This window comes from Artibeus jamaicensis, unplaced genomic scaffold (assembly GCF_021234435.1).
Source record: "Artibeus jamaicensis isolate MK-2021 breed Jamaican fruit bat unplaced genomic scaffold, CSHL_Jam_final contig_1128, whole genome shotgun sequence".
NCBI classification, from domain to species: Eukaryota; Metazoa; Chordata; class Mammalia; order Chiroptera; family Phyllostomidae; genus Artibeus; species Artibeus jamaicensis.
Window position 1 is genome coordinate 1,398,256 of NW_026521220.1, and position 23,466 is coordinate 1,421,721.

Genomic DNA, 23,466 nt, shown 5'->3' on the forward strand with positions numbered 1-23,466 from the left:
AATAGTATAGAAAATGGAGAAGCCAAAGAACTTACATGTAGGATCCATGGACATGAACTAATGTGGGGGAATGCTGGTAGGAGTGTAGTGGTGCAGGGTGGAGGGGAATAAAGAGAAGAAAACAAATGGGACAACTGTAATAGCATAATCAATAAAATATACTTTAAAAATTATTAAGAAAAGTAAGCAATGGGAGGTGGTGTGAGAAGACATTAATTATTAAGGTCCATTCTCCCATTCAGCTGATGGTGTGTGGTCAGTTTACTTTGGCCTTGATAATTGACAGCTAATTATTTTATCTGATAGGTATTCTTGGATCCCCATCACAGGAAGATCTGAACTGCATAATCAATTTAAAAGCTAGAAACTATTTACTTTCTCTCCCGCACAAAAATAAGGTGCCATGGAACAGGCTGTTCCCAAATGCTGACTCCAAAGGTAAATATTATTTTGTTGATAATTTTTCTTAGACTTAGCTTCTTGTTTGTTTTACTTGTTAAATCATTAAGTCAGTAGCCTGAAAAGTTAGCCTGTGGCTTTTAGATGATGACTATTTATTGCTCACTGTTTATTGCTCTCTTTTATTTAGGAGCAGTGGCAGTAGAGTAAGAGTCTCAGAGTGACTGTCTAGTTTTTTGCCTTACAGTTTCTTTGCTACTTTGTAACTTGGATTACATTCACTTTTTTACGGCTTAAAAAGTAGGGTCCTGCAAATCAAATTACTCTTTTTTTCATCTTATCATTTAATAATTTTCATAGTGAAGTTTGTTGAAGAATAATTTGTGTGGAGTAAAATTAATGCTCTTTAATTGTGTGGTTCTTTGAATTTTGACAAATGTATACAGTAATGTTACCACCACCACAATCAAGATAATGAAGTAGTTCCTTCAACCCCAAAAGTTGCCTTGTGCTCTTTTGTACTCAGCTCCCTTCCCTGGTCCTTGGCAATTTCTGATCTCATTTCTGTCCCTATAGTTTTGTCTTTTATAGAATGTAATATACATCCAATTATACTGAATATATAGCCTTTTATGCCTAGATTCTTCCACTTGAGATTTATCTGTATTGTTTGTATCAGTCTCTTCAATAAATGGTACTGGAATAATTAGACATCTGTATGCAAAAAGGAGAAAAGGAACAAAAACCTGCTGAAACTATTAAGCTTTGTGAAGAAAACAGGACGATCTTCAAGACCTTAGGTTACATGATTTCTTAGATAGGTTTCCAAGAGCATGATTTATAAAAGAAAAATTAATATATTAACCCTGGCCAATGTGGCTTAGTTGATTGGAGTGTTGTCCCGTAAACCAGAAGGCTATGAGTTTGATTCCCAGTCAGGACATACCTTTGGGTTGTGGGTTCAGTCCCATTTGGGGCACATGCATCGATGTTTCTCTCAATTTCCCTCCCTTCCCCACTCTCTTAAAAAGAAAAGGTAATACATTAGATTTTATTCTTTGATATTTTTAAGTTAACTTTGTTTAATAATTATACTTATTTAACATGTATTTGTTAAATATATTAAGTAGCAATTTTTTTATTATATAGATTTGTAGTAGGCAGAATAACCCCACCCCAAAGTTGTGTGCATCCTAATTCCCAGGTATTGCCGTACGTATGTGTATTTGTACTAAGTAATTATTCCTAGAAGTCATTGTTAATGTAATTGTCATATTTTTCCATGTCAGTACATACGTCTAGTTTATCTTTAATGAGTTTACAGTATTTTCATTCAGTCTTCTGTTGAAAGTAGCTTTTTCTAATTTTTGTTATTTTATGTATGTGGGCTTTTTTTGTTTATTTATTTGTTTTTAGAGGGGGAAGGGAAGGAGAGAGGGAGAAACATCAATGTATGGTTGCCTCTCATGCATTCCCTGCTGGGAACTGGCCTGCAACCCAGGCACGTGCCCTGACTGGGAATCGAATCGCGATCCTTTGGTTCACAGGCCCACGCTGTATGTGTATTTTTTTTTTAAATATTTTCAGTATTTAGAAATAGAACTTTTTATTTTGATTTTTTAAAATTTTTTTAGAGAAGGAAAGGGAGGGAGAAAGAGGGAGAGAAACATTGATGTGAGAAATATCAATCGGCTACATCGCATACATGTCCTGACTGGGGACAGAACCTTAAACCCAGGCATGTGCCCTGAATAGGCATTGAACTGACGACCTTTCAGTTCACAGGACAACGCTGAACCAACTGAGCCACAAGCAGCCAGGGCATGTGTATATATTTTTTCATTTTAATTGTCTACTTAGATGTTGAATTTGTTTCATGTGTTAAACTGAGTTAAGTTTCAGAAACACTTGGTGTTTAAAATTGAATTTCTTTTAGATATAGAAGGAACTGTCCTTTAAAATCTCTCATATAGTCCTGGCTGGTGTGACTCAGTGGATTGAGCCCTGGCCTGCAAACCAAAGGGGCACTGGTTCGATTCCCAGTCAGGTTACACGCCTGGATTGTGGGCCAGGTCCCCAGTTAGAGGCCTGCAAAGGGCAACCACACATTGATGCTCCTCTCCCTCTCTTCCTCCCTCCCTTCCCCTCTGTCTAAACATAAATAAATAAAATCCTTTAAAAAATAAAATAAAATCTCTGGTAGAAAGATAGTATATTATCATGGTAGACAGTTCGAAAGTTTAGAAAGAATAAGTAAGAGGATAAAAAATACTCTTTACTTACCAGAATCCCAACATAACCTGTAACATTTTTCTGTACCAATGTGTGCACATCTTCTAGCCAGTTAGAAATTGTAGGATTTTAATATTTAGAACTTCACATAATTGTACATATTCCTGATATGTAACTTGTATACACCTTGCCAATTAATGACAAGGATACATTCTGAGAAATGCGTCATTAGACGATTTCTTGTCATTGTGCAAACATCACAAAGTGTGTTTACATACAGACCTGGGTGGTGTAGTGCGCAGCCAGGCTATACAGAAGGTGTGCCACCATTGCACACGTGGTTCTTCGATGACTGAAATGTCATCGAGCAGCATGTAACTATTACATTGTCCCAAGCATGTTAACTAAATCTTATTTCCTGAGTTGCCTTTTGAAAAAGGTGTATATGTAACAAAAAACTGCATAATTAAGACTTCATGATAAATAAACCTTCCAGGCTTTCCTCCTGTTGGTTTTCTTATTGTTTTCTATAGTTAGTCCTGAGTTTTGTATAAGACTATTTGTAAGGCTTTTTAAAGCTTACTTTCCTTATGTTAAGGTTATGAACCTTGAGATTGCTCTATCCAGATAATAATTAACACCACTAAAATCCAGAAAGTTAATTTTGAAATGTAGATTTTGGATGAATACAATGAAGCAGGGAAGGTCTGTAAATAGATTAAAGTGGAGAAATGGCGTTGGTGGTGCTAGAGTGAGCAGTACATCATCATGTATTAGGAGCACAGGCTTTGCAGCCAGACTTCCTGGGCTCATTCTATAGCTCAGCAACTTAACTATGTGAACTTTGAACAGACTAACCTCTCTGGGACTCAGTTTTTCCATTTATAAAGTAGGGTTAGTAATAGTACATGTGTCACTGAGTACATCTATACAGAACCTGTATCACAGGGTTTTATCACTGGCATTTGTAGGTCTAGATCTGAGATCTCATAGGACTGACTTTTTCATTTATATATCTTGGACATCTTTCCACTCTGTAGTTATAATTACTACAGTGTTTCCTAATAGGGATGACCCATAATGTCTTTAGCCAGTCTCTCATTAGACATTGAAGTTTACATCAGTTATCTATTGCTGCATAACAAACCACTCCACACTACAACTCGAGGCCTCAAGATGACCACTGCATATTTGTTCATAAGACCATTAGGCTGGGTGCAGTTGGGTGGGTCTGCTGTGCTCACCTCAAGCTGTACGGTCTAAGGTGGCCTCACAGTGTCTTGCAATTGATTCACCTCTCATCCTGCCCTAGAGCAGCCTGTGCCTTTCATAATGGCAGAAATATTCCAAAGGAGCCAGAGCAGAAGCTGCAGGATCTCTCAAGGCCAGGTCTCAGAACAGCAGACACTTCTGCCACATTCTCTTGATCAGAGCAAGTCACAAGTTCACCCTAGATTCAAGAAATGAGGAAATAAATTCACCCATTGATGAGAGAAGCTATCAGGAGTTTGTGGCCATGTTTAATCTGCCTCCAGGTTGTTTCTAGTTTTTTTGTTTTTTACTGTTACATACATGCACTTGTTTGCTTAATAAATAGATCTGAGTGTCTGTTCTATGCCATCAAGGGTTCTAAGCCTTAGACCTAAAACAGCAGCAGTAAGACAGATTAAGAGACTGCCTACAGGGAACTAACAGTCTGGATTTATATGAAAATGACATAAAGAAATTAATAGACCTCAGGAACTCAAGAAGTTAAAACTTTTCATCCTGAAACATTAGTGCATTTAAGTTTGATCAACAACAGTTCACAGAAAAGGAAGTGTAAATGTCTCTTAAATATACGGAATGGTACTCATTTTTATTCATTATATAAGATATGAACTTTGAAAAGTCAGTAGTTCTGTTTTTTCCCCACTCATTAGAGTAGCACGCATCAATAAGTTTGATAGCTCACTGTGTGGTCGAGACTGTGGGGAAATGGATGTGCTCAGAGACAGCTGGTGGGTTGTACATTGGTTGGATCTCTCTGCAGGACAGTTTGGCAATTCTCTCACATATCTTCTGTTCCAGCAATTCTGGCTGGGTATTGAACTTTTGGGTCTGCCAAACAAATGGGGGAGAAATGGTGTTTTAAATTTTTTTTTGTTTGTTTAATTAAAAGTGGGAATGAATATGTGTTCACATTTGTTGGGAATTTCTGATTGCTGAGCCACTTGAACCAGTAGTAGTATACATTTTTCTTCAAAAGAGTCTAGCTTAAGATTCTCTCCAGAGTCTTGAGGGGGAAGAAATGATTGTTATTCAGCAGATGGTGCTGGGCTAGTTGAATATCTATTTGGAAGAAAACCAAGTATTACTCACATCAAAAATAAATCCCAAAGAATTAATGATTAAATACCTTTTTAAAAATTACACTGTTAAAAACTAACTATAGAGCATTCAGTGTTTTTCTAATCTCTGCATGGAGAATGACTATATTCCTATAAGGTTTTAAAACAAAGATGGTAGATGTGACCAAATATAAGTTTTAAAACTTAAAATAGATTAGGTAGATCAGGTGATAGACAGCAAATATAAAATGTTCTAAATTGAATACGATTTTAAGGAGCCCTATCCTGTCATTTTGAAGGCAGCACAGCATAGTGAGTAAGCTTTGTGCATTAGAATTGGTCTCACACTTTTGAAAAGTTAATTAACCTCTCTATTTCACAATTTTCTCATCTCAAACTGGGACAAATTGCATTCCCCCCAGTGTAGGATAATTTGGGAGGGTTAAGTGAATTATCAGTTATTAATATTAGACCCATCATTAATATTATTAGTATAAAGAGCAGAGAGAAATCTTAAGACTTCATTGGATAAATAAATGAGCGAGGGTAAGAATACAATTATAGAAATTACAGTTGAGAAATTTACAGAATCATATAAAGAAATTCCTAGATGAGCACTGACTGGCGTGGCTCGGTGGATTGCGTGCTGGCCTGCAAACCAAGCGGTTGCCATTTCAACTCCCAGTCAGGGCACATGCCTGGGCCATGTCCCCAGTAGGGAACAAGGGAAAGGCAACTACACCTTGGGTGTTTCTCCCTTGGGTGTTTCTCTTATCTCTTTCTCCCGTCCCCTCTCAAAAAATTCTGAGACGAGGAAACCTGTAAGGAGGAGCAGCTTGAGGGGTAGCATTTGAGAATTTAGTTTGTGCCATGTTAAATTTAAGCCACCTATTAGGCAGCAGAACACACTAAATAACAAGTGTTTATTGAGTGGTTGAGTAAATTATGATACATATACTTAAAGGAATATTAAAAGTCAAAGTGCCTGGCTGGCATAGCTCAGTGGATTGAGTACGGGCCTGCAAATCAAGGTTGCCAGTTCGAGTCCCAGTCAGGACATATGCCTAGGTTTGCAGACCAGGTCCCCAGTGAAGGGGCATATGAGAGGCAACCACACATTGATGTTTCTCTCCCTCTCTTTCTCCTTCCCCTCTCTTTAAACATAAATTTAAAAAATTTTTAAAGTCACAGTGATTTTTGGTAAAAAGTTTTATACCATGGGAAAATACTAATGATCAATATTTACTGGGTAAATAATTTATAATATGTACTGTGATCTCAATTATGTACAAGAAAACACATGGAAAAATTCTACACAACATGTCAAAAGATTTGCAGTGGTTGCCATTGAATAATGGGGCTGAGGGAGCTGGGATGTCATAGATTTGAGGACCAGCCATTTCAGTCCTCAGTTCCACATAATAAGAACCTACTGCTCACTGACTTGGGCCTGAAGAAGGACTTGACTGGCTCTTATGACTGACAGGCCCAGTAATGTTGGGGTTCCTAGAAACAGTCAGTTTGACTGGAACCTGTACTCTTTTACTTTCAGGATTGCCTTCCTCGGCTCTCTTTCCTGTTCATCTCTTTCTTATGGTCACAGGATGACCACCAGTAGCTCCACTGACAGATTTCCTGCTCATTTCAGCCCAAGTATGGGCTAGTACTCATTGCCTCTTTGTACCTATCCTAACCTAGTCATTGTGGCCAAGGGAACCCACCCAGGTGACCAGCCAAACCAGTGTTATCATTCCCACAGCACAGCCAAGGAGTGTGGTCAAGCTTGAGAGACCGCCTATGGCAAGTGCATCTCCATGTGGTCAGAAGGCAGAGGGCAGTGGCAAGCAAAACCAACAGACAAAAAGAGACAAGGGATTCTGCATGAAAGAAAGTGAGGAATTCTGTTCTCCTTCACTCGTGTTTATTTTTTTTTTTAAGTTTAAAAACAATGGAGTCTATATAGGAAGTCTCTCCATTTCTGATGTAACCTACTGTTTGAAAAGCTTCTAGACTTTTAATAGATATTCACAAGTTGTAAATGCTATCATAAGCTATATCCTTTTTAATTACCCATGGAGGGTTATTAATTTGAAGCTTGGGTGAGAGTTCTAGGCTAAGGAAAGATTTGAGAGTTATTTAACACATGGCATTTGAAATCATGCAAGATGTTGAGAGGATAGAAGAGGAAGATAAATAAAAAGCTAGATAAATGGACCTTCAGTGGACAGTGGAATAGCAACTCTTGAAGACTGTAGAGAGAAGGAACAAAAAATAACTAGTACAATAAATATTTCACAGAAGTAGAAGATGGCATTATAATCAAGAGAACATGTTCAGTAGTCTCCATGTAGCAGAGAGGCTTCCAATTAAAAGGTCATTGAGGACCACATAGCAACAGTTAAAACATTAGTGTATGTAAGAAGTTTGAAATGGAAAGTGGAGACAGAAAGGACTGGTTTAGGTGAGGGACGCTGCTTGTGACAAGGCTACAGATTGGGTTTAATTAGCAAGAGGACTCCTCTTTCCGCAGTGAGGATTTGTGTGAATCTGGGTTGAGGGACATCCAGGAGGGTCACTTCTGGGGATCTCAGTTTTCTCATTAACACTCTTAGTCAAATCTGCTGAGAGTAATGAGAGCTAGTAGTCAGGAGTGTCATGATTTAAGTCATACAAGTTGAGAAGCATCTTAGAATGGAGAACAGGCTGCTAGGGATTTCCTAGAGTTGTTGGTGGCCTTCATGAGGCTTAAAAAAAAATCTTGCACTTTTGTGCCACAACAATTCTCAGCGTACTCCTTACACCTCTGAGGTCTCCCGAGCTTTTCAGGGCGTCTGTGAGCATAAAACTATTTTTATACTAACACCAAGGCTCTGTGCTGCCATCTGCACTCTTGGTACAGAAGCAATGGTGAGCAAGACTGCCAGCCCCTCAACACAGGACAAGGTGGTGGAAGTGCGATGCCCTCACATCTAAAAACCAAGGCCAACCAGTAAGAATGTCCTTATTGAAGCAGTAACAAATACTTTTTTGAACCCCATTCTTCACATATGTCTTACTAATGGTCTATATGACAAAATGGGAAATACACATAGAACATGTCTGCCACATACGAATACTATGGTCTTCTCAAGGAAAATGTTGGCGCAGTTTGAATTAATGAGCTGAAGCAGCTGCCTTTTGAGATTGAACGTCGACAGTTTTTTAAGAGTAGGTTTCTGTGGTCAGAAAATGGTGGTGGCACAGTTTGTAAGCTAGGTTTTTTGGGGGAGCTCCATTAAGAAACTTGGGTTGAGGCTGGAAGTGACATATTGCAGCCTTGATCCAGGATCAGTTTTGCAGGATAGGCAATATGGACCCAAAGCCTTGCAGTAGAGAGCCAGTCAGGTGACCCGCCATGGGGTCTGGGCTACGAGAGGAAGAAAAAAGCCTGATGGACCAGAAAGGTGGGGTTATGTTGCTAAGCACCCACTGAAGTTAAAGAAGTGTGTGTTCTGAGGGTACCAGGGTGTCAGAGATCATGGTCAGCCTTGGAGGGACTTAGGTCTTTTTGGAGAAATAAAACCTGTATCCAATGACATACATGCATGGGCAGCATGATCCATGCCATCTGAGTGGTGCCAGTGGATGGCTGTGTGGCGTGGGAGAAGGGAGGCCAGGCACTCTTAACTGGCATTGGCACCTGCCAGCTGCTTCCCATTTCTCTCCTTTTTCCCTTCTGTAGTCGTGAATAATTCAGAAATGGTTCTTGGAGTAAAAGGAGGCTAGAGATTCAGTTATTTTTCTAGTAGCAAAAAAAAAAAAGTTATCTTTTGAAATTGTACCTGGAAGATTAAGGGCCTAGAATTCTTAACTTAATGAAACTAACAGCCCTGGCTTGTGTGGCTCAGTGGATTGAGTGCTGACTAGCAAACCAAAGGGTTGCCGGTTCAATTCCCAGTTAGGGTACATGCCCGGGTTGGAGCCAAGTCCTCAGTGCTGGGCATGAGAGAGGCAACCACACATTGAAAAGAGACGGACAGACCTGTTTTAGAAATGCTTAAACTGCAATTATCTAGGTGCCTTCAAGTGGGAAAGTACTCCCCTCCCGCGCCCCCCACCCCACCCCCGACACTACCACCATTTAGAAATAATGCTGTTAGAATCAGACCGTGGCCAGGATCACCTGGACTTTTCCTAACAGATGGTGTCTAATTGAGCATAATGGCAAATGACTTCTAATCTCAGGACAGTGCTTGGGGAAATGTCTGTGAGCTCTTTTGGGAGAGGGGTGATTGGGCCAAGGAAATGAAGTTAGATTTTATTACCTGTGTTACAGATAAGACTCTAAAACTTACTCAACAAAGGGTGTCTCATGTGTTCACTTAGCTGCCTGGTGTTCCTTAAGACTCAGATTTGAGCAAGAGATGCCTGAGTTCTTGACCATTGTGCTGTACTCTCCTGACCCTTTGATGGAGCCTTCTCATAAATGGAGGCTGGTTGTGGGCCCAAGACCCCATGTCACAACTGCAGGAATGAACACCTCTTCTGCTACTGCCCAGACAGTGTTTCAGTCAAAGCCCAAAATATGTAGATTCCCAAGAGCCTTCTCTGCTCTGAAAAGTCTTCTAGCCTGTAGAGCAAAATGTCATTGTTGCCTGATTTCCTTAGGTACACTTGTATGTGTTCAAAAGATTATCAGTAGAGGCAAAAATGTATTTTATGTGCTTTAAAAAAAACTTATACTTAATGAATATGAGAAAAATTCTTTGCTATGTGAAATTTATTATGTCCAACATGTGGTTTACAACATTATTATCTATTTAATTGTCTGGAAAATCAAGAAGGGTGACATGCAGCAAGGGAAGTCACAAGTCAGAAGTGAGCATGCAAAAGCATGCATGCGCACACACATACACACTCACCCCTTAGAGTGAACTCAGGCAGTTAGGTGCCGCCTCAGCCCTCCACCTGCTCTCTTGAAGTTGTCTTCCTGGTAGGTACATAAGCAGCCACTCCAAAAGGTATACTGGCCTGCTGCTATCAAGGATTAGAAAAAAAAAATTTTTTTAAGATTATTTATTTATTTACTTTTAGAGAGATGGGAAGGGAGGGACAAAGAGAGGGAGAGAAACATTGATGGGTTGCCTCTTGCACACCACCAACCAAATACCCGGCTTGCAGCCTAAGCATGTGCCCTGCCTTAGAATCAAACCTGCAACCCTTTGGTTCATAGGCCTGTGCTCAGTCCACTGAGCCACACCAGCCAGGGCTGAAAATATTTTTTAGTGATTGAATGAGTAAAATTATTTTCTTTTACCATTCTGCTTTTAGAACTCATTGGCATGTGCTGAATTGCACATGGATGCAGTTGATAACCCAATTATCACTGTTTGATTAGTTGATGCATCTCACTGTTTTTTTGTTGTTGTCACTGCATTTTCTAAAAATATATATTCTCTTTTTCAAGCTTGCAATAGATTTTTTTAATGTTTGAGGCCCTTGGGTTTTTCAGGAGTGTCTCAGGGCTGTGAGCTAGGACTTGAAAGGCTTAAGTAACTTTTTGTCTACTCCCTGTCTTGAGGCTCCTTTTAGGATTTAAAGAAAGGAAGGACCTGCTTAAATTGAAACCATTGGTCTGAAAGTTATTAAATAAGAGGACACATGTTAAAAAGAATCCCCCTTTTGCTACCTGTTTACCTAAACAATACGTGTTTCTCATTGAATTTTACTCTTAACACTAAACACAAAAAGTGTTATATCACATTTCCTGTAACCCTTGTCCCAACCGCAGTTAGCCATGCCCTTTGCCTATCCTCACGGCTTGCAGTGGTCCCTGGGCACTAGGTATAGAGTTCACTAGGTTAAACTGTTCATTAGCCACCCACCCCTTATCTATTCCTGCTGCCACACTTCCTACTGTTATACTCTCAACATGAAAGAAATGTTCAGCTGCTGACTATGGTCTGGTCAAGAGAATGTGCTTAGTTTGGGGCCCTGGAGAAAGATGCCAAGCTGCAGAGTGGACCGGTGCCTGTGCTTCACACATGACTCTCAGCCAGGACCTGGAAACAGGAGGCTAAAAGCACATAGGAGAACAAGTGACTATTTTCTTCTATAACCTTGGAGGTCTTCTCTGTATGTTGGAAGATAAATTGACCATTGCAGAAATCACTTTGGAGTTGACTTGAAAGAAGTACATACATAAAAGTTAATGCTTTTGATACCTACAAAGCAGAGTAGTGATTTAGGGAAAAGTTCAGGTATAGTAGGCAGACTTAGGTTTGAATTTTTTTCTTCTACTTTTAGTCCTTGGCTGATCACCTCACCTTTCTGAGTCTGGGTCTGTAATTGTCAGATGCTCACGTACTCAAGAAGCTCAGAAATACAATAGACACCCAGTGTGCTGACTCTTCTCCCTAAGGCAATGCTTAGCTCAACTGTTTTGGGGTGATTTTACTTAACCAGGAAATAGAAAGTATTTCGGTTTTTATTCCTTTGGCTTCTCACTATTGCAAAATCTTTGTCTTTGTAGCTCTGGATTTACTGGACAAAATGTTGACCTTCAACCCTCACAAGAGGATTGAAGTGGAACAGGCACTGGCCCACCCATATCTGGAGCAGTATTATGACCCAAGTGATGAGGTAAGAGCCACTCCTCCTAGCTGCTTCTGCAGGGACATGTCTGAGCCAGCAGCAAGCTCAATCAGGAGGGGCCCAGGTGTCCTGTTTAAACTATTTTGAGAGGTACTAAGTGGTGCCTTATCTGGTCCTCCCACCACACCTACAATCCTCAGCCTGGAGGCCTAGTTGTGTGAGCACAACTTAAAACTTCTCCCCATCCTCTTAAGGCCCTTTTACTTTTGAAAACTTCTTCCAGGGCCCCCTGCAGCAGAGGTGGGGTGGGGATGGATAAAGGGGACAGAGCTGGAGGTTCAGTGCTGGAGACTATCATCGAACTCTATGGCAGTAAGAAACACCTGAACCAAAGTGCCTACCTTGAGGAGAAGGTGTTACAGAGTGAGGGGGTGGAGGTCAGCCTGGGCAGTTCCCACTATGGCTTGGTGACTTCATGTCTGGTGTGCCTCCCTGAAGATGGGGACACAAGAGCCTATTGTGGTAAGAAATGATGAATTTAGAGATTGGTGCGACAGCTTGCCAGAGCATTCTAGACATCCAGCTAAAGGTAGCAAAGGAATGCAATTATGAACCAAAATTGAGCTGTTTCTAGTGGAGACTCAGATGTGCAGAAAACAGGCCTTCACACCCCTATTTTAAAAAGAGAGAGAGCCACAAGGAATCGATTACAATTAAAGGGGAAAATGGAAGAGGAGAGGAGAAACCATAAATGCCAATGGCTGATAAATGTAAGAGAAAAAGAAATCAAAAAGAGGAAGTATTAATTAATCAGTTTTCTCTTCTACCTTTATCTCCTCCAGAAACAAGGCATTTTGCAAAAATACCTACAACATAGTAAATAATAGCAAACTAGCTGAGAGTATGCCTTTTGGAGCCCTTGTTAGGCCTGTGAGCTAGAGATTTCCAAAGGCCCTGTTTTCTAATCACAAGCTGGGGTGCTACCCAGGGGCATTGGGAGGGTTAGAAGGATGGCGTAGGTGGGATACCTACTGTGATCTCACACAGAGTCATCCATTAGGGAGGGCTAGCCATTTGATTTTTTCTAATGGACATGAATCCTTTTCCCCTTTCAAGAGGCCAAAGCTTAGTACGGTTTGGAGTCCCCGTTTCTGTCCCCTAATGGTCTGGTGTGAGAAATATATGAATAACTACTAGACATCCAATGATCAAAAATTGATATTATTATTAGGTTAGTTTTATAACAGGTTAGTTAGAAGTTAATTAAAAATCAAAATGTACATAATAATGACTAACTTTGTTTTTTTTGTAAGTGATTATATATGGGAGGTCTTTGACATAAATAGTTCAAACCTATACTTAAAAAGTTTTCAGACTTCCGACCAGATGGAGACATAGGTGGAAACTCCTTGCACAACCAAGTTTAAAGACAACAAAGTTTTAGTTTAAAAAAAAAACGCAACCAAAACACAGAAAATTGAACTATACCGAAGTCCAAAAACAACGAACCCGTCAGCCAGACCGGTAAGAGGGGCGGAGCCAGCGGCTGGTGGGCAGGGTTGCGCAGGAAAACTCGGTCAGACTGACTCAGGCGCATGATCAGCTGTTGGTGGATCCCAGGAGTGGGGTTGCCTCGGCAGACCCAGTGAGGGCGCAAGGTGACGGGCTGAGCAGGGTCACACATTTGTGCTCAGATAAACCAGCGAAGGAGCGGGCATTGAGACAGACCATGCAGGCCCCAGTGGCAGGAAGCAGCAGAGGGAACCGCTATTGCCCCGCTCTGACCCTCCCCCCCCCACACACACACACATACAGCGCCACAATCCTGGGTGGCCCCGCCCTGGTAAACACCTAAGGTTCCACTCCTCATACTTAAAGGGTGCGAACAGACCAAACATGGCTCAAAAAGAACTCAAAGCCCCAGAGCCCGTAACTCTAAGGAATGAAGAAATAGCCAAACTTTCAGATGCACAGTTCAAAACACTGGTGATCAGGATGCTCACAGAACTGGTTGATTTTAGCCACAAATTAGTGGAACATATGAAGGCTAAACTAATTGAAATGAAGGAAAATGCACAGGAAAGAAATGTTGATGGAAAGGAAACTGGGACCCAAATCAAGGGAGTGGACCAGAAGGAAGAAAAAAATGACCAAACAGAAAAATATGAAGAAACAAGAATTCAAAAAAAATGAGGAGAGGCTTAGGAACCTTCAGGACATCTTTAAACGCTCCAACATCTGAATTACGGGGGTACCAGAAGGGGAAGAGGAAGAGAAACAAGTAGAAACCTTATTTGAACAAATAATAAAGGAGAACTTCCCCAATCTGGCAAAGGCAATAGAATTCCAGGAAATCCAGGAAGCTCAGAGAGTACCAAAGAAGTTGGACCCAAGAAGGAACACACCAAGGCACATCATCATTATATTAGCCAAGATTAAAATGAAGGAGAGAATCCTAGAAGCAGCAAGAGCTAAGGGGACAGTCACCTACAAAGGAGTTCCCATCAGACTGTCAGCCGATTTCTCAAAAGAGACCTCACAGGCAAGAAGGGGCTGGAAAGAGGTATTCCAAGTCATGAAATCCAAAGACCTACATCCAGGATTGAGCTATCCAGCAAAGCTTTCATTTGAATAGAAGGGCAGATAAAGTGCTTCTCAGATAAGATCAAATTCAAGGAGTTCATCATCACCAAGCCCTTATTATATGAAATGTTAAAGGGATTTATCTAAGAAAAAGAAGATAAAAAAATATGAACAGTGAAAGGACAGCAGACTCACAGTTATTGACAACCACACCTAAAACAAAAACAAACTAAGAGGACAGCTAGATCAGGAGCAGAACCATAAAAATGAAGATCACATGGAGGGTTAGCAACAGAGGAGTGGGAGGAGGAGAAGGGGGAGAGGTACAGAGAATAAGTAGCATAGACAGTAGGTAGAAAATAGATAGGGGGGAGGGCAAGAATAGTATGGGAAATATAGAATCTAAAGAACTTGAGACATGTGTTCATGAATTAAAGGGGGAATGGTGGGGGAGGGGTGTGCAGGGTGGAGGGGAACGGGGGGGGAATAGAACAACTGTAATAGAATAATCAATAAATTTTTTTTTTTTTTTAAGTTTTCTGATAGCAGTTTCACAGGTCCTCCTCCAGGTAGCAGGGCCCAGATTTGGTAGCTGGTGCTGAAAGAAAAGCCCTCGGGTGCGTCCATGCCCTGAGACTGTGCAAGTGGCAGCTGTCACTCATTGGCACAGAAGGGGGCAGAAAAGTTTTCTGGCTATTTATAGAGAGCACTAAAATAAAACTTGAAGGAAAAAGACAAGGAAGATCACTTTGTAGTTTTGTTACAGTTATTATTATTAAAACTTTCGAGTATGTCCCACCCAGTCTTATATTTCTATATCTAAATTTGAAATAAAATAGGGTTCATCCTGCTTAACACAAACATGGGCATTTTCCCATGATATCAGTCATTCAGTTGCATGTTCAAGTGCCATAATATTTCTACATATAAAGATACTGTGATATATTTAGTCAAATGCATCCATCTGATTAGCATGGGTTTTGATCATATAAATATACCATCACCAGTACCCCTACAACATCAAGTTTCTGTGATTTTTGGCTTTCGGTGCCTTAAAACATTTGAAAATTATTCTGGGACAAGGTTAAATGAATACTCTATTCAGTTGTTCCTGGTCCATTTATTAAGTACTCATAAGGAGTGCACTATCAGGCATCTGGGGTACCTACTTACCGTGGTTCTCAGTCTTTAGTACATCAGTCTTGTATAAATTTCTAAGCCATAGTCATTTTAAGAATCAATACACAATTTCCTTAACCATAACAACTGTTGTCTAGTAAATATTTTGTTTTTTCTTAAAGCCCATCGCTGAAGCACCATTCAAGTTTGACATGGAATTGGATGACTTGCCTAAGGAGAAGCTCAAAGAACTCATTTTTGAAGAGACTGCTAGATTCCAGCCAGGATACAGATCTTAAATTTGTCAGGTACCTGTAGCTTTGACTGTATAATAAAAACTAGTGAAGGAGAAAGGATACAAATTAAAAGTTACTTAAAAGAAAGAGGGATTTCCATTGGCCTTCATGGGAGCTTCATAAGGTTAGATTGTAAGATATGATGGACAATACAGTGATATTGGTAGATTTTTTAAAAAACAATTTCTCAAAAAAAGTACATGCAAATCTTGATTTTAGAGAATATATGGAAGAGGAAAGTGAATAGAGCTTATGTTAGACCTCTGTAGAAGAGAACAGTGAAGTAAAGAACTACAGCCCAGAGTTGAAACATTTGCTGGGGAAATGCTTCAGACAGGCTGACATGGAGTGCCTGGAGGTGTCCTGTGGCAAGCAATGGCATCTCGTGTGAGTGCAGACAAGTGGCCCAGGGGTGCTGTGTTTGTATTGGAATAGGAAGCCACCACCCTGGTGACATGATGTAACAGTGGATTCTGCAGAGGTGTGCATTTGGGAGTTTCTTAGCTGCATCTCTGTTCCATATTTTCATGCCGTGTCATTTTCATTTTTGTATGACGAGGCCCTGGGGCAATGATTCAGGCTGAGGGTTGGTCCCTGGTTGACTCTGTTGGGCAACATCCAGGCTTGAAAGCAGTAGCCACTTGAAGTGGCTTGTTTATTTACTTATTTGTTCATTTATTTGTTTATATTTAAAGAGAGGGTAAAAGAGGAATAAAGAAACATCAGTGTGTGGTTGCCTCTCATGCACCCCCTACTGGAAACCCGGGCATGTGCTACCCTGACTGGAAGTCAGTCCGGTGACCCTTTGGTTTGCAGGCCGGCACTTAATCCATTGAGCCACACCAACCAGGCTTGAGGTATTTTAAATAGAGGTTATGGGACTGGTCAGAAGGCATTTGAAGGGTTGAAGAGCAAAAAGAGGGAGGTGGGGTGACCTGCAGATTGGTAACTGCTGGAAGCTGTCCCTAGTCTTCAGCCAAAGGAGCAAGAACGAAAATGGTGTTAGCCAGGGACTTTGATCACCACACAAGGCAGGTGCTAGGCACCTGCTGTCACTGCATCTGCTAGAGCATCACTGTCACTGAAGGGGGGTCAGGAGCCTGTATTACCGCTGCCTTGAGGGCCTGAAACCACCATCACTAGCCAGTGCTTCTAAAAGAAGCCACTCCTTCTCCTAAAAAGCCATGTGTGATTAGGAGCAGAAAGGGGGAGGAAGTATGGTTTTTTCTTTCATTGCCTGTATTGGCAGAATATCCCCAGAGACCAGCCACCAAGGAATTTCAGTAGTGCAGTTGACAGGTTTCTAGCCTTGTCATTAAGGACAGGACAAGCGAGGGAAGGGTAGAAAAGAGGTGAGAATAGACATGGCCAGCTCAACCTCAGAGAGCCTTGCAGAGTAAGAGGGCTGGGAACAGGGAGGGGTATGGACTCTACTAGTTTGGAGGATGGAAAATGGTACTTTCAGAAATCTGACACCAAAGCAGGAAGGGTTGGAGTAGAAAGTCTGGGTGGGAGATGAACTCAAAACAGACCAAATGACTAAGCTCAGACTAGGGCTGTGTGGAGAGAAGCAATGAATTTGGGAGAGTGGAGAGAATGTCTGAAAGACTCCAGATTTTCTGAACCTAGCAGCTGGGGGCCGGGGTGGGGGCGGTGATGCTGGTAGTGTTAGGCCCTTAGCCATTGTTATCACTGGACACACCCCAAAAGACACACTTGAAGCACGTGAAGGGTTGAGGAAACCCATGCTTACCTAAGGACACCAGTCGTGCTCTAATAAACTCACCCTTGGGAAGAGTCTGAGTGAGAAGGAAGAAGAGGTTAGCAGGGGACTAAGGACAACAGTCTAGTGAGAGCTGAATTCATTTACATTTGCACAGGTCATAAGTATGGCAGTCTTTTGAAGTATTTGTTACATATAATCTACACAGTCACTTGCTGATAGAGAGTCAGTCCCCAGGACCCACCCATGTTCACACCTGGGGTTTTCTTCCTGGCCCCTCTGCTCGGTGCTCACAGTAGGATGAGTAGTCTCTCAAGATTTCCTAAGAGTCTGCTCTTCCCTCCACATGTCCACACAAGTTCAGACTGCCTGCACGCTGATTGGCTACCACTGGGTTTTGTAACGTTTTATCTGGCCCTTTACAGATCAGGTTCACTGACCCCCCACCTAGAAGGTTGAGCTGAGCAGTGCCTGTTGATTTTCTTCCTTCACAGTCCTTTTCACAGGTCACGTCACTGAAGCCAACAACTTGTTTCAGTGCACACATACAGTGGTATACTATAAGCCAAGTTGTTTTAGACACCCAACGACGCAGAACAAGTAAGACTTGAACATGGCCTCAAAAGATCACATGGTCTAGTAGGGGGCAGAACTGTCATGCATGTTTTTAGTGTATAAGAGCATTTGGGGTTGACATAGTTATCGGTTCATCTTCATTCATTTAATCACCATTGAGCACTTTCTGGTGCCAGCCAGGTAAAGGGAACAAAAGAGGAGTGTAAGGAAGACCCAGGCTTTGCTTTCCCAAAGTTTGATGGCTGGACATGGGAGACAACAAGAAGCCGAGTACTATATCATAGGTGGATACAGGCTGCAAAGATTGAGGGGGTCCAACATCACAGTGCTGCAAAGGGGGCGCTCTGCTGGTGGAACATGCAGTAGGGAGACAGGCCCGCATGGGAGCCCCACAAGAGTCAGGCTATGAAGAGGCTGAAGCCCAGGCTTTCCAGGGAGCCTACCTTTCCCCTAAACATGGTTTCAGGTCCTGAAGCATTAGGGCAGTGACTCAGGGCAATAAGGTGTTGGGGAACCCCGGGACAACTGGCCGGGCTTCAGGAGGAGAAGCAATGCAGTGAACGCAGGGAGCAAGGTGAAGGTAAGGGTTCTTCTGGGGCCACATGCCGTGGCTGCTAGCTCAATGCCTCCTGAAGTCCCAGTGAACAGACAAGGACCATGGCCCCGCCCAGGGTCCACCCCAATTCTGAAGACAGTCCCTTTGTGTTTAGGTCACTTCCTTCAGAGTCACAGAAGGCACAGTACATGCCTATAGCTTGATTTTTTTCCAGTATTTTTTAAATGACTATTGTCAACTATTCTGAGAAGTTGAAAGTTGTACTATAAATACCCATATTTCTACCACCTAGATTCTATGATTAATGTTTTACTTTGCTTATTTTCTCATATACATCTGTTCAACCCATATTATTATTGGGGGGATTTTTTGTTTTCATTTATTTCAAAGGAAGTTTCTAAGCTCTCAGCTGACATGTAGACATTGTGTTCGGCTGCAGTTCCAAATGGTGTACTTCTAGGTGGAGGCCTTTTCCCACATCGGAGCCCGTCTCTTTGTCACACAATTGGGCCATACCTGTCCTGAACTTTGAGTAGTAGACAAAAGCCATGCATCTGAAAGCGCTTGTGAAATAGCGTAGTGACATTTTGCTACATCATCATACTAGCCAACCTTTCACACCAGTAAGGGTCTCCAAGGAGATCTCGTTTGATTTTGACAGATTTGGTTACCTTCCTGGCCATCTTAACCATGCTTCCTCATCAGAACCAGTACCATACAACATGTTTTGAGCAGCAGTGTTTTTATTTCTTCCAAGGATGATGCAAAACTAAGAGACCTGGGGGTGAAGTTAATTCATCGCATACAGTTGGGTGCCTTAGGCAGCGATTCTCAAAAGTGTGATCTGTCTACATTTCATGCCCCAGCAGTCTGTCTTAACAAGCACTCCAAGGGATTCTGATGCTCACAGTTGAGAACCATGAGCCTATTACACAGTTAGAGTAGATCTGATTTGGAATTTAATTTCTCCAAGTAAAATAGAGACATTAGGATAATGAAGGGGGAAGTGTGCTTCTTATACTTTAATATAGTGACACTCCTCGTGGACCTCTTAGAGGCAGCCCATTTGCAAACATCTGGAGGGCCAGCTGAACCCTGTGTAGACAATAAGCGAAGGCTGTCAGCGCGTTGTCCCCTGCTGCCCTGTAGGGTCCTGTCTTGGAGGTCAGCTCACCTCTGACCTGGATGGTCAGAACACTCCCCTGCCGATGGGAACCATGGCACAGTTCCCTGCCTTTCCGGAATCTGGGCCCGCCACCCTTACTCTTTAACCCAGCACTTTATTTTGCTGTTCTTCTGTATCACAGTCAGAGAAAACTTGAGCATTAATAACACGCATTCTGCTGCCGTGTAGTTGGTATTGCCCTCCCTGGTCATCCAGAGAGAAAGAGACTTACTAAGAATAGGAGGAGGAAGAAGAATTTTTTTGCTTCATATTGTATTACAAAGACCCTCAGACTCTGATTTGGACATTGGCATGGTGGGCTGGTGGTTAATAACAGGCGTCTTGGCCATAGTGAAGCCAGCCAGCCTGTGAGTGAGTGTGTGTGTCCTCTAAGTGTTAAGGAAAATCCTCTGAGAAATGTCTGAGAAGTGCCTTCAAAGGCGGGCAACCCTTCCTCTTCAGAACTGCCGTGTTACACTGAAGTGGTTTCGAGTAAAATGACCTTGTTGCAGGGTTGGTTGGTTATTTATTGTTTGTTTATTTTTGTTTCTTCGCTTTTTTTTTCCCATGATGATGTTGGTGATGCTTTAATATGGTTTGTTCTTTACATGTGAACATTTTCCTAGTGCTGCTGCTGATGTTTTAATGTGATTCATTCTTAACTCATAGGTTTGTTTATTTTTCAATAGGACAAGGGCTCAGAGGACTGGACGTGCTCAGACATCGGTGTTCTTCCCAGTTCTTGACCCTGGTCCTGTCTCCAGCCTGTCTCAGCTTACCCATCTTGACTCCTTTGAGCCATTCGGAGGAGCGGTTTCTGGTAGTTGTGGCTTTTATGCTTTCAAAGAATTCCTTCAGTCCAGAGAACTGTTTCTGGCACCCCTATGTGTGTCACCCACTGGTGACCTGTGGCAGTATGTACTTTCAGTGCACCTACTGCGTACCGTTGCTTTAGTCACTAATCGCTTTCTGGTTTGAAAGATGCAGTGGTTCCTCTCTCTCCTCCCGAATCCTTGCTTACATGATGCCCTGCTGTCCCATGCAGTTGCACCAGAGATCATTTTTTCACGTTGGCTCTCGTCACTGGCATCTCACTTTATGATAGGGAAGGCTACTACCTTGGGCACTTTAAGTCAGTGACAGCCCCTTATTTGCACTTCACCTTTTCACCATAATTGTTTCCCCAGAGCAGGAATTCATGGAAACACCTGGGATGACGTTGCAGCCTGCAGCAAGTGCTCCCATCCTGGGAACCTTAGGGGCACTTGTCAGCATCTTTTCTTGTATCATGTTAGTCATTAACATTTAAAGTATGTGCTGATTGCCCAGCTTTTAGAAAACTCAGTCATCTTTGTAAGTAAAAGAAAGGTACTGCACTTAGCAACTTCACTCTGTAGATTTACTTTGGTTGTTTGTACCATTTATAGAGGTATAACACTTGCCAAAATGTGTTATATGCAGAACAGAGTGTTTGCAAGACTTATGCAAAAAGCTTTAAAGTGGCAGCTTCACTGGGGATTTAGTGAGAGACAAAGGTCACAGCAGGGCGCTGAGGAAAGTATCTGCAGAAGTAGCCGGTAGGCTGCCTGATGTCACTGGGTGGAGCTCCATCCCAGGGGTTCCCATGCCCCAAGCTACTTCACGTGGTGTGCCACATCAGTGTAACCACATTCGATGCCTGGGGATTTAGCAGAGGGTAAACACTGCGTCTTCAAATGAGAAAGTGTACAATTCTTTTTCTCCTACAGCATGTCAGCATCTCAAGTTCATTTTTCAACCTACGATATAAAAGTTTGTAATGAAGCCTTCATGAGCTCATGACATGAAGCACTGTTCTGTCATCAAGTGCTCTCAAATGTTTCTGATACTGCTGAGCTAAGCCCGTCAGAAAAAGTTAGCACTAAGTCATGTTCAGAGCTCAGACCCTTACTTTCCTGATCTCTCTAAGTATTTGTCCCTGCCACTGTACACTGTGGCGTTGACTCGGTGTTCTGTCCCAGTGCGGTGCCTCCTCTTGACTCCCCCACTGCTCTCTGTGGTGAGAAATTTGCCTTGTTCAATAATTACTGTACCCTCGCATGACTGTTACAGCTTTCTGTGCAGAGATGACTGTCCAAGTGCCACATGCCTATGATTGAAATGAAAAATCTATTGTTACCTCTGAGTTGTGTTCCACGGAAAATGCTATTCAGCAGATCACTTAGGAATAATTCTATTTTTAGCTTTTCATTTCTCTTGTTTGATTTTTGACAGCAATGAAGAATGGGTTATATAAAGACTGCCTGCTAATATGAACAGAAATGCACTTGTAATTCATGGAAATAAATGTACATCTTCTATCTTCATATTCATGTTAAGATTCAGTGTTGATTTCCTCTGGATCAGCATGTCCAAATGGACGGTCAGGTTTAGTTGTGCTTAGAACAGAAGTGCTTACAGGCCTCGCCTTCCCACCCAAGCTCTGCACCAACACTTTGGTTTACATGAAATGATTTAGAAAGCATTTTTTCCCTTTTTTCTTCTTGCACAGCAGAGAAATCAGTTCTGACCTGTTTCTTTATTCATATCATAGTAGAATATTGTCAAACTCTAGTGAAGAAGCCCAAATGTCTCAGGTTGGATTCTCTGGTTCATTCTAAAGAGGGCTTGCCTGTGTGCCCCAGAGCTGTTGGTAGGCGCAGCTGAGCACTCAGAAGGGCTGCTCAGCATTCCTTGGCCCACCTGCCCCAGCCCAGGGTGCTGATGCTCATGCCTCACGGGCTGAACAGGGAGAGCTGACTCATCCTCAGAAACAGAATCACACTCTTGCTCTGAAATGCATGAGCTTCACCTCCATGCTCAGAGCTGCCACGTCCAGGCCCACGCAGCACTGACAGGATGCAGATTTGACTGCTAACTTGATACTCTGATAAGTCAGTTTTCACTGTACAAGGAGCATTGATGGTTTTATTACTTTTGTTTCTTTGTTTTTAGATGGAATGTTAGTATTAGGTTAATCTGCAGTTCTCTAAATAGAAAGCCATAGCCTTGGTTACTAATCCCTGGGGACGGGGCTCCTTTTCATCCTCCTTGCTGGTACCCTGGAGTCAGATTGGCATGAAACCACTAACCACATTCTAGAATCACTGTAACCATATGTTGTGTGCTTTTTATTAATCATGCCAAACCTGATTTAATAGGTCAGAGAATTGTCATAAGCAAGGTACCTGTGAAAAAGTACCAGCTGTTACGTGTGAAAGACTCATCATTTGGATCTTCTTGCATCTCTAAAAATGTACAAATTAGTTCATAAATTTATGTTGGTGATACCGAACATAAGCATTTAGACTAGTGGCTTTTTTTGGTGTCTAAAATGTAAGCAAAAAACTCCTGTTGAAACATTCCAGTCCTTTCATTTAGCATGAAATAAAATGCCTACCAAGCTGGTGCAGTGGGTTTGAAAGTACTCACGGGGTGACCCTGTGCCGACACAGGTCTCAGAGCTGATGACAGAGATGCACAGGCCGTTTTGATGCACGGGGCGAAGACTGTTGTTGTGTTGGTGTGCAGTGCACAGTGCTTGGTGTGTTCACAGCGATTCGTTCTGCTGCAGGCACAGGTGTAGTGGTACCTGTTAGCTTTCAGGAGCCACACGTGGTTCATCGGTGGTTATTTCTAAAGAGTCACCGGTATACTGCCCACGCCGCATGCCACGTAATATTCAGACCATTCAGAGGTGACTGTTTTACCTTTATTTGCTTATCTGTTAATACGGTTTTTAAATTGGTAACTTTTATATAGTGTGGTAACAGTATGTTAATACACACGTACATAATGCACACATGCTTTGGGTCCTTCCATAATACTTTTATATTTGTAAATCAATGTTTTGGAGTAATCCCAAGTTTAAGGGAAATATTTTTGTAAATGTAGTG

General features: G+C 41.9%; 1 protein-coding gene across 1 annotated transcript in view; it reads left to right on the top strand.

The window, feature by feature from the left end:
• Positions 1-21,903, top strand: part of MAPK1 (mitogen-activated protein kinase 1) — an 82,501-nt gene extending 60,598 nt beyond the window's left edge. Inside the window, exons 6-9 of the mRNA XM_037158724.2 lie at positions 307-438; positions 11,473-11,582; positions 15,419-15,544; positions 20,242-21,903. Of these exons, the coding sequence (XP_037014619.1) occupies positions 307-438; positions 11,473-11,582; positions 15,419-15,535 (359 nt within the window). The 3' untranslated portion in view covers positions 15,536-15,544; positions 20,242-21,903. The remainder of the gene's footprint in view (positions 1-306; positions 439-11,472; positions 11,583-15,418; positions 15,545-20,241) is intronic.
• The last annotated feature ends 1,563 nt before the right edge of the window (positions 21,904-23,466 follow it).